Raw genomic sequence first — 12,262 nt, forward strand, 5'->3', positions numbered from 1 at the left:
ACCACTTGCACCCCATTAACCAGGGGTCTAAACACACTGCAGAAATAATCCAGTTTGAGACTGGTTTAACTGCCCTGGCTTAGTGTCAGAGAATCCTGGGAATTGTAGGAAAGAACACCAAGATAAACATACTTTTTGACCTGCTCAATTGTTTGATTACCAATCTTCCATGTTCTCGGTACAAATCTCTTAGAAAATACCAGTATTTTGGATTTCTCAAAGTTTACCAGTAGGTGAAATTTATCACAATATACAGAAAATCTTTCCAAGGCTCTGACCACACCCACCTGAGTTAGAGAGAGTAATAAATTATCGTTGGCATATTGAAGTACAAAAATCGGACAATTTCCCAGTGAAGGTGGGTGAGAGTCTACTGTGGTCATAAAGGCAGGTAGATCAGCCACAAATAAATTAAACAGATGAGGTGCCAACACACAACCCTGTCTGACTCCTGTACCAGGGTAGATAGGGTCTGTTAATAGGCCCAATTCAGAAAATTTCATTCTACAATGATTATTTGTATGGAGTTGGCTTAAAAGAAACAACTGAAGATCTATATTAAGCCTAGCCAACTTATCCCAAAGTAAAGGCCGGTGGATTGAATCAAAAGCAGCCTTCAGATCAACAAAAGCCGCATATAGTTTACCTTTAGGGTGTGAGAGGTATTTGTTTACAAGGAATGAAAGCACTGTTATGTTATCCACTTATTGTGCGGTAGTTACCAGGATCCTGTCTGTCCTCCTTTTTAAAGATTGGAATTATAATGGAATCAGTTGGGATCTCGCCAGAGTTATTTACAAGAGTAAACAAATTAGCCAATGCCTTTGTCCATTGCTCGGGATAGAATGTCAAAATTTCTGCTGGGAGGCCATCATAACCAGGAGCTTTACCAGATTTTAATTTAAGGATCAACTGATGCACCTTATCAGCTGAAACTGAATTCCAAAAATTAGGAGGGTTTTTTATTAATAGATTATTATCAAATGTTTGGGCTCCCATTTTGTTGGTAAAATACAAAAACCAAATCTGAGGAGATATACTAGGATGGTCCATAGAGATGTCATTGTTCATATGTTTCCTAACTGCCACCCAGAAGTATTTAGCATCTTTGGATTTTAAAGCACTATCCAGAGACGCCCAGTTGTGCTGGAAAAAAATCTTCCTTTTGCCCTCCACCAGATTTGAATATTCTTTACGGGCTTTGTAATAGGGCCCAAATTTAACCTCCGGATTGGCCAAAGCCTGATGGAACATTAGTCTTAAATTCCTTTTCCAGATGAGACAGCTCTTATCGAACCATGTACTTCTACCTTTAAAATGACTGATGGGATAGGTGGCCTCATTTTAAAAGATGGTCACACTATCCATATAAGTCAACAAGGCATCATCTATCCTAGTGGTAGTAGTTAAAACGTTTAACCCATTAAAGATCCGTACATTCTTATAACTTTTGCTAATAATATCTTCCATTTTGGAAGATGAATATACTTCAATCTCTCATATCTGTAGGCTGTTAACTCACTCCTAGAAGATGGAGAAACTGGCTCAGATAGATCAAAACAGACATATAAAGGCAAATGGGCACTTTCAGTCCTGTGACAAATTTCAAAATAGGCAATTAAATTCAACAAATCAGGACTGCTTATCACATAATCCATAGCACTTCTTCCTATGGGTGAGATAAATGTAAAACCATCAGTTTTTGGGAACGTTTCAGAACCGTTTAAATTAAAAATGTATAACTAATACAAAGATTAATCAAGAATGACCCATTATTATTAACTTTTAAATCCTTTCCAACACGAGGGAGATTTAAGGGATAGGGAGGCAAGCTTGGATCAATCATGAGATGCTCACATAGAAAGTCATTTGAGGGCCCAATTCTTGCATTAAAGTCGTCCATTAAGATGCACCTGGAAGAAACAAACCTGGTGGTGTTATCTTCAACATAGCTATACAGTTGGTCCCAATAAGTGGCTAAATTAGGCTCATTTGAGGTAAAGGGAATATAGATATTGAACAAAAGTATCTTTATATTTCTTAATTGCAAAGAAATAACTTAAGCTATTTATGCACATGGTGTCAGTACTGTATACTTAAGACCACATGAGAGTTTTAGAAGTATGGCCAGTCCCCCCTTATATCTACCCCATTAGAGGATCTACTTGCAGGCACATAAAAGGATACGAATCCTGGCAGTCGAATATCATATGGGCACCAGGTTTCTTGTAGACATACAATGTGAAATTTACCAATATAGCCTATGATTGCTTTTGTCTCCAATTAAAGGATGTTCCCTCTAACGGTTCCCATCTGCATCTTACATTTCTCATTTGAAGCATTCTAATCAACATCATATATTCTCTTCTCTTATTTTATCTAAATATAGTTCAGATATGTTTTAAATCAACACAATTATCTGACAATATAATATAATTTACTAATGTAGCTTCATATATGAATCTTCCAAACCTGGAACCTTGTAATTAGTCCTCCTTCCTTTGGGTGTCGCTGTTATTTACTGACACAATCCGATTTTAAATTTCCAGACTTAAGAGTTTGCCCTCCTCCAGTCTGCTGGGATTTCTCCTGTTTTCCAGGAGTTTTCAAAGATTATTGCCAATGGCTCCGATATTACATTTGCCAGTTCTTTTAATACCCTTGGATGTAGCTCATCTGGTCCTGGAGACTTAAATTCATTTACATTAACAAGGTATTCCTGTACTATCTCTTTACTTAATCAAAGCATCCCTGACAGGTGGCCAACCAGCCTCTGTTTATAGACCTTCAAGGAAGGAGACTCCACCACACTTCGAGGGAATGCATTCTACTGTGGAACAGCTCTTGCTGTCAGGAAGTTCCTCCTAATGCTGAGGTGGAATCTCTTTTCCTGTAGCTTGCATCCATTGTTCCCAGTCCTGTTCTCTGAAGCAGCAGAAAACAAGCTTGCTCCATCCTCAATATGACATCCCTTCAAATATTTAAACAAGGCTGTCACATCACCTCTTAACCATCTCTTCTCAAGGCTAAACATACCCATATCCCTAAGTCTCTCCTCATGAGGCATGGTTTCTAGACCCTTCACTATTTTAGTCACCCTCCTTTGGACACACTCCAGTTTGTCAACATCCTTTTTGAATTGTGGTGCCCAGAACTGGACATAGTATTCTAGGTGAGGCCTCACCAAGGTATAATAAAGTGGCACTATTACTCCCTTGATCTAGATACTATACTTCTATTGATGCAGTTTAATTTAAGGTAATGTCATTAAGAGTTCAGTTGAATTTTTAAACTCTTGTTTGATACAAATTTCATTAACTTTCCAACAAAGAATCCTGGGAATTACAGTTTCCACCATAGAACTACAGTTCATGAGATCCCTTGCAGATAGGCAATGACTGTGAAATCAATTTAAATTTATGATGCAGAGATACCCAGACTGCCTGCCATGGATATACTCAGTACTCCTCAGTATCCTATTTTGGACATACTCAGAGTTCTGGTTGCAATATTAGCTTCACCTCTGTGTACAATAATAGTCTTACTAAATCACACATGAACTTCCCACATGTTGTCCAGAAGTGCTGTGAATTTCAGATTTTGCTCCTGTCCATTTATTTAGATCATTTATTAGCTGACAGGTGTACAAGGCCTTATCTTGCTCCCAGATAAGGCCAGTTTCTGGTATTTTTCAACCACTTGCTGGTAGATTGGACTGCTGTTCTTCAGAGCAAACTTGACGGCTGCTTCTTGGTAATGGGGTTCAAGATCTGGACAAGGATAGTCCCAACAGTCTCTAGAAGGGGGTATGACAGGTTGCAGCTGAACACACAGTGATGCTGGGCCCTTTCCTTGAAGCAGATGCTTATATCTGTCAGAAAGTAAGATAATAACAATAATTCCTACCATTTACTGTGCCTAAAAACAGGCTACCTGTACAAGGAGAAAGGCAGGGAATAAATAAAAAATGTATATATTTTTAATGTAAATAATAACACCTGCATGCTGCCGATATGCACAGAATAAACCAAAGAAATGGAAATACATACTCGGCATGAGTCACAGTATGCACAATGAGTCACAGTATGCACATACTGAGTCACAGTATGCACAATGCTGGCAAAGTAATTCCAGGGCATTAATTTCCACTGCCTTTGGCAGTATTCAGGTGTCCTTTCAAGTGTGGGTTTGACATACGCAACATTCTAAAGGAAGGATGGGTAACCTATGTGACACAACACCCACATAATTCCTGGGACAGAGAATGCCTTCCTATAAAGCCACAAGGAAGAAAAGACTGTTCAGCCCTAACAATGGCACTCACAGACATACACAGAGCAGCAATCACCTACTACTTAGGATACACAGGAGTCTTCAACCTTTTTCAGTCCAATGGCATATTTGAAAAATTGAGAAACTCACAGGGGATTAACATTTATTTATTTATTTGATTTCTGTCCTTCCTTTCTCCCTGAAAGGGACCCAAGGCATCTCACAAATAAAAATAAAAAACATATTACAACAAAACAATTAAAAATATCATCTAAAAACAATATAAAATCACAGACGTTAAAACTACACTAAAACCATGATACCCACCCTATATAACAAACACCCAAGCCACCACATGATTATACATGAAAGCCTGCCTCAATAAAGTTGTGTTTGCTTGCTGACGAAAGGCAAGCATGGAGGGGGGCAACCTTATTTCTCATGGAAGGGCACTCCAGAGGGCAGGAGCAGCCACTAAGAAGGCTCTCTCTCATGACCTCACCAGGTGAGCCTGTGATGGTGGCTGGACCAAGAGAAAGCCTTCCCCAGAAGATCTTAGGGCTCTAGCAGGTTCTTTTGGACAGAGGGCACAAAAAGCTAGTTTGCTATCTTCATAGGCTGGGAACAGTCAGAGTACACTTTGAGCTCAACATCTGTAATATGTGAATGAGGGTTGGTATTACTGTTTCATATCCAACAAAATCAGGTAGCCCATGAGGAATCCATATAGCTGCAACTTTAGAGGAAATAAATTGATTCCAAATTGAGGGGAAGTTATCCTGTGGAATTAGTGAGGTCAGACCAAAGGGGGGGGGGGGAGAAGAAAAAAAAGCTTTAAAAAGAGCCAAACCCTGGATTCAACTTTCTGCAATCCAACCTCCAACCATAGAATCATAGAGTTGGGAGAGATCTCAAGGGCCATCCAATTCAGCTCCCTGCTATTCAGGAAAACACAATCAAAGCACCCTGACAGATGGTCCTCCAGCCTCTGTTTGAAGATCTCCAAAGGGGGAGACTCCACCACTCTCTGAAGGAGTGTGTTCCACTGTCAAATTGCTCTTATTGTCAGGAAGTTCTTCCTAATGTTGAAGTGGAATCTCTTTTCCTATAGTTTGAATTCATTGCTCCTTGTCCTAATCTCTGGAGCCATGGAAGATGGGAACAACATATACCCTCCTTCAGTCTGCTGGGACCTCTCCTGTTCTCTGAGAATTCTCAAAGATTATTGACAGTAGCTCTGAGATTACATTTGCCAGTTCTTTTAATACACTTGGATATAGTTCATCTGGCCCCAGAGACTTGAATTCGTTTAGAGTAGCAGGTATTCCTATACTATCTCTTTATCTCCTCTGTGCAGCATTTCCCCTACTACATCATCAGCTCAATCATTGGCTCCATTTCCCTCCAGGATCAGCATCGTTTTCTGTTTGGTAAGAGAATGGGCCTAACAAAGTGTTGAGCAGTTCTGTCTTTTCTCTTTTCCATGTTAGCATTTCTCCATGCAGTGGCCCTGCCATTTCCTTTTTCTAACCTCTAGTAAGTTTGAGCTTGCTCTGTGCTTTAGCTTTTCTGAGTGACAATGGTCCTGGACAGACTGGCAAAATGCAGCTGCCTGTGGGCGGAGTCACAATGTAGCATCCACGTGCTTGATACTGTGACCTCACCCCCATGATGCCATTTTGACATGCACCCATTTACATGGCATGCACCATGACTGTGGCGCAGCACCGAAATGGTGCAGTGTGGAAGGGGTGTCATCATGGTACACTGGCATGCCTATGCTGCTGCTTCCAGGGAGCAGAAAGAACCTGCTTTTTGAGGCTTCTTTTTACTCCCTGCAGAGGCCTCAGAGTGTGGTTGCCGCAGCCCCAATCCAGGGCAAAAAGGGGCTGCATTCTGTACAGCCCGTCTATACAGCCCCTTACTCTCTACATGATCTGGCTAATTGTTTAAATTCTTCTTTGGTGATTTCTCATCTTTCTCATTTCTTGTCCATGTCCCTTTTGAGTCTTATCTCAGTTGAAATTCTTTAGACATTCATCCTAGTTCCTTTAGACACCTCCCATTTTTCCTCCTCCTTGGAACAGTTTGAAATTGTAGCAGAAGAGTAGGTCAGTGTAGCTTTCTAGACTCCTTTGAAGCATGTAGTGTATGCCACACTTCCAAGACACCTGAAAGCAGACTCTAAAGAGCTGTCTGTTTCGGGCCTTAGACTGGGCTAATGACAAATTGGAAGGAAAGAAGGCCAGCTCAGCCCTCTGAAACCAGGGAACACAATGTACATCCATGTGCTGGAAAAGCAATCCAAAGTTTCCCAAAGGAGGGTGGGAGTCAAGCAATTAACATCTGACTCCTTGGAAACCTCTTTGTCATCAGGGAGTCAGATTTGTCAAATGTAAGACTATATTGATGTTAGATCTCCCATGGAGCAGATTGGAAGCAAATCTGGCGGGGGGGGGGAGGAGGAGAGACCATCTGTTCACATATGAAATACGTGTGTACTGTATGGTCAAAACACAACACTGCCAAACAGAGCATAGGAGTACTTATGAGAAAAATAGGGAAGTAATGGGTTCATCTTATTCATACTGGAGGGGGTTGGGGTTGAAGTTTGTTGGATATTGCTCTCTGCACTGAAGTATAGGGGTTGCTCCTGCACTGGTGTGATAAGCACCAAAACAAAAAGGGGGAAAAACAGATAGATAAGCAATCAACACAATTGCAGTAACCTGTAATTGCTTTTTAAAATACCATTAGCTTCTGTTCTTAATGAGAGGCCCACTGTCTTGTCCTGTCTTTTAACCTAGTGGAGAGCAATGGCAGAAACAAGGAGGACACAGGGGGAGGTGGGACTATGGAGATGGCAATACTGATCTCTGAACAAATCACTGAAAGGGAAGCTAGAAGAAAAGGACTCTCAGAAGAAAAGAGTGCTCTCAGCAATATCCACTTTGGAGGAAGAACAAATGGCAGCTGAAGCATGCCCTTATTTTGCTACTCTCTCTTGCAGGCTCTGAACCTCTAACTAAAACAAACATTCACCTTTCCACATGGGAAGATCAGCTCTACCTACACCAATTACTAGAGGAAGTTGCTAAGAAGAAGTTGGTATCTTACCGTGTGAAATCTTTGGGAGGCACAATATTTCCCTGATTGTCTAGAGGAGGAGCTCGACATTCACTCCTTATTTTGAGTTGCTCACACTTCTTTATTTCATTCTTTGTTCTAGTCAGAACTCTTTGTTTGTGTCTCTGATCCACAAACAATGCATCCCCTTCGATAAATTTCACATAGGTGTTCCCATCCAGCTGTGAAGGAGGTGGCACTGGTGGCTCAGCCATTGAATCTTTTCTTGGAGCAGTAATCCATCGCCAGGTGTTGCTGTCAAAAGGCTTGTCAGGTCTTGGGCGATAGATAGCTGGCAACCTTCCCACATCCAACCATGTATGATAGCCCCACACATGCCACTGGGCACCTTCTTCAACTGGGCAACGCATTTTCTGGCAAACCTTGATTTTGGCATCTGTATGTGGTGGTCTTTCAACAGCCAGTTTATGATAGGGTCTTGGAGAAAATCCTGGCCATGATACATATTTGTCCTTACATAGAAAGTTTCTTTCTTTCCATGTAGTCATCTTGAAAAGGAAATCAGATGAATCCTAGCTGGAGAAAAAGAACATCCAGAGACATCACCAGTGTGATATTGAGTTACAATGTGGTTGCCATATTGCTCCACACAATTTCAATTTATAGAGCATTTTGAATCATGATAAATGTAAGAAGAATCTAAGTATGCATTGCTGAGGAGGTAAAAATGGGTTAGGATCTGCATGAGCTCCCCGCCCCCCCAGGATCACTCTAAGATCCCAAATCCCATGCCACATCTTATGCTCCCAAACAACTATTTATTCCCTCTTTAAACTATTTATCCCCAGCAAGACATTTCTATAATGCTTTATAATGCTAAGAACTCCCTAAGTGGTTTACAACGTGTAAACCAATTTCTCCCAACAAGCTGGGTATTCATTTACCAGCCTAAGAAAAGACAGAAGGCTGAGTCAAGCTGCAGGATCAAACCGGCAACATTTTGGGTACAGTACTGGCATTTAACAACTGAGCCTCAGAAAACAACAATGGCAAAACTCCCTCTGATCAAACATGCCAAGAACCCCCTGTGATACGATCACCAGAAATGATTTGAAGACACACAACACACACACTCACCTGTCTGGAAGGAGGATGACAAGGTGCCTCGGGGGTGGGACATCCGGCCAGAAGGGGTGGGGCTTACACCCAGAAGGGGTGGGGTTCCAGTCAGAAGGGCTGTGCACCACCCCTCCTTGTTGCAGCTTGGTTTTCTGCACCTCCCCACCCCACCTTACTGTGGCTGCTGCATGCCCTGTGACACAGAGGGCATGCATGACATGAGTTAGCCAACACAGGACTAGATGATGGGGTAGAGGGAATTCTTATCAAGTTTGTGGATGATACAAAACTGGGAAGGGTAGCTAATACATTGGAAGATAGGAACAGAATTGAAAAAGACCTTGATAAACTAGAAAATTGGGCAGAAATTAATCAAACGAAATTTAATGGAAACAAATTTGAAAGTTTATGTTAAAGCCAAATGCAAGGGTATAGGACAGGGAATACTTGGCTTGGCACTAATACAGTGAAAATTAACTTGGGATTATTGTAGACCATAAATTGAACATTACCTAGCAGTGTGATGCTGCAGTAAAGAATTCAACTACTCTTTCAGGCCTCATCTAGATTACCGAAATCAGTTCTGTGCTGAATTTCAAGGATATGGGTAAGAGTCACAAAGATAATGTGGGGTATGGATAATAAAACATATATGAAGAAAAGTTGAAGAAGCTGAGCATGTTAAGCCTGGTGAAGAGATGATTGAGGGGCAATATGACTGCACTCTTTAAAAACTTCAAGGGCTACCCTAGAGAAGAGTGTGCAGGCTTTTCCCCTCCTGTCCCAGACAGCAAAAACTTGTCTAGTAATTTTAAATTGTAGAATGGTAGATTTTGACTGAGCATGAGAAAGAATGTCTTGACAGTAAGAGCAGTTCAGCAATGGTATGAATTGCCTAGAAAGGTGATGGGGTCTTCTTCCCTGGACATCTTCAAAAAGAGGCTGGGCAACTACCTGCTGTGGATGCTCTGGAGATCCTGCATTGAGTAGGGGGTTGGACCAATGGAGTTCTTTTCAACTTTATAATTCTATGATTTTACACTTCTGATTTAGGATATCTAAAATTTTATCACTTCATTATTATCTATTTAACCTGCCTTTGCAAAAGCAGTCCTATTTTTATTTCCTCCTTCTTTATCTTGCTGTTTGTCTCCGCCTTCCCATAAATATTTGCCCCAATTCCCATCATCTTCCATTCAGAGAAATCAGGATCTGTTTGCAGGTGCCCCCCAGGATTTTCAAATTCAATTTAACTAAGATTTTAGTGTTTGTAATTTTAATCGCTAGAACTGTTTAATCCTTTTTTAAGGGGGGGGATTGTATATATTATTGTATTATTTTAATGTTGTACGCCACTTAGATTGTCAAAACAAAAAGCAGAATATAAATAAAAGTTTTATCATTATTTATTATTATTTATATTTTATTATTATAACACAGCAGCTGTAGACTAAACAGAAACACGGGTGTATAGAGTTGTAAGAGAGAACAATGGGAAAACTGCAGAATGTATTTACATCAACTGAGGTGACGTTTGTCCTTTAAATAACAAATTTCACACTTTTTACTGCATGATTAAATTTGTAAGGAAAGATAAGTGACACCATAATCCTAGCAAAATGTCTGGCAGGAACTATGCACAGAAGGGATAGTTTTTTATTCTGGTTAAGAGGACTTTTCTTTATTGATAATTAGGAGATTAAAATTCTTCTGCTACTTATGCTATTTTCCGTTGCCCTCTCCCTGGACAATGAAACAGGTCTGCTCACAGCAGTTTGTTGCTTTTATGTGACATCAAGGGGCTTCAAGTTAGAATTATAGAATCATAGGTCAGAAGAGGCTTCAAGGGCCATCCAGTACAACCCTAATCTGCCATGCAGTAAGAGAAATAAAAGCACCCCCAACAGATGGCCATCCAACCAGCTTTTGGGAACATTGTGAATAACAAACCTCTGCATGGGTTATTAACTCTGAATCCCCCCTGGGCTCGATGTGTCCTGTCTTCATGATGTCCACATCCAGTTTGGTGTTTCCTCTCCTTAACCCAAATTTAAAAACCACACCTTTTGCTCTGGATTTCTGCCCTTCCCATCTGGTCCTGTGACTTACTCACTGCTGCTGCATCAGGCGCAAGTCACTCTGAGGTCTGAACAAGGTACCAGCATCATTAACATGGCTGGCCATGCCATTGTGACCTCAGCGACGGTGCTGGGTAATGAATGAGGATCACCTGGGAAGGCAGTTGCTATGGAGCCATTGCTTTTGGGAGAGAGCACAGGTGACAGGGGGAATTCAGGGTGGTGGTGGAATTTGGAACCAGAATATTCTGGGGACAACCCAGAGAAGCATCAAGTCACCCTATCATCAATATCCCTGCCCAGGTCTTGAAAAGGCCTTGAGTTTCTTTAATTGAGTCAATCTTAATGGAAACATTGCAGAGTGGTCAAGCAGATGTGGTATCAGGAATGAAAAACCTCTGCAAGAGAACATTGCTCTAGAAAGTAGACTAGACAGCTCCTACTTGCTGATAATGACTAGACTAACAGGCAAAAGCTGCTCATATGAACAGCTGCTGTGATAATAGAAACTTTTTGGAAATACCATATGTTCTGAACTTTGTTAAATTAATTGCTCTGTTTGCAATCTCTCTATAATTCTGTGAGTGTTATGCATGTGCATTGCAACTGTCGTGATGTGGATTTGAGGGAAAGGTAAAGGAAAATGTACTACTGATGAAAGTGTGAAAGTAACTTAGTTTCAATGTTTTAACATTATAGGTGTGTTTGAAACTGTATGTGAATTGTATGTCTTATTACTAGCATGTATGCAAAGATAAAACACAAAGTATAATGAAGCAATAGCAATTATATCTCTGTACCACTTATCAGTGAACTCACCACTCTCTAAGTGGTTTACAATGTACAGCGTGCCCGCGTCATACGCGGGTGCGCTTTACGCGGCTTGAGCATACATGCTCAAGCCGCGGGGCACGTGCGGGGGCGGAAGAGGCGGAGCGTCCCATTCAATTTAATGGGCGCGTGCGCCCGTTGCGCCCTGCGTGCCGCCACGCACGAGCCCCATTGTTCCCAATGGGGCATGAGCATAGGCGGAATTCGCCTTACACGGAGGGATCCGAAACGGATCCCCGCGTAAGGCAAGGACCCACTGTATAAATCAATTGCCCCCAAGAAACTGGTGACTCATTTTACTGACCTGCGAAAGGATAGAAGGCTGCGTCAACCTTGGAGCTCTGGGATCGAACTCACAACCTTGTGACTGCAGACAGTATAGGCATTTAACCACTGTGCCACCAGGGCATATGAAGTATTTTTTTAAAAATAATCTTTATTGACTTTTTTACAATTTAAAAAGAGGGACATCATTGCTCTTGCTTACATTTCACACCTCGTTCATCTTGTATACCCCCTACCCCTTCCCTTCCCCTTCTTTCCTCAATTTTCTATTGTTACTATTTATATTAGCTATACATTTTTTCTATTTCTCAGTAAAAGTAAATTTAAATTCCTTATCTCACTCATCTATCTACTCTTTTGCTTAATTACTAAGATTGTATCATCAATTTTCTTTTCTAGCCCATGTTACAAAACATTCTTATCTTAACTTCTTCTCTTCTATTAACTTTTTCCGGATACTTTATATTTTTTCCCAAGTTTGTAGATCTCTATCAAGGTTTTCCAAGATTCATTATCCTCCCTATCTTCATCTTTCAGCAACGTCGTTATACTGTCCATTTCTATCACCTCTAAGCACTTCCCCAGCCATT

At 41.0% G+C, this 12,262-nt stretch overlaps 1 protein-coding gene across 2 annotated transcripts; it reads right to left on the reverse strand.

Moving 5' to 3' along the window:
* Positions 1-3,630: 3,630 nt before the first annotated feature.
* Positions 3,631-10,566, reverse strand: TEX52 (testis expressed 52). 2 transcript variants are annotated; one of them, XM_042470915.1, is made up of 3 exons: positions 10,429-10,566; positions 7,390-7,935; positions 3,631-3,871 (listed from the first exon to the last, which is right to left on the reverse strand). In XM_042470915.1, the coding sequence occupies exons 2-3, from the start codon at positions 7,905-7,907 to the stop codon at positions 3,631-3,633; spliced, it is 759 nt and encodes a 252-aa protein (XP_042326849.1). In that variant the 5' UTR covers positions 7,908-7,935; positions 10,429-10,566. The 2 variants fall into 2 exon arrangements, with proteins under 2 accessions (XP_042326849.1, XP_042326850.1); XM_042470916.1 differs by lacking the exon at positions 10,429-10,566 and adding an exon at positions 8,497-8,557.
* Positions 10,567-12,262: the final 1,696 nt, after the last annotated feature.

The sequence above is a fragment of the Sceloporus undulatus genome, chromosome 5, assembly GCF_019175285.1.
Source record: "Sceloporus undulatus isolate JIND9_A2432 ecotype Alabama chromosome 5, SceUnd_v1.1, whole genome shotgun sequence".
Taxonomy (NCBI): domain Eukaryota; kingdom Metazoa; phylum Chordata; class Lepidosauria; order Squamata; family Phrynosomatidae; genus Sceloporus; species Sceloporus undulatus.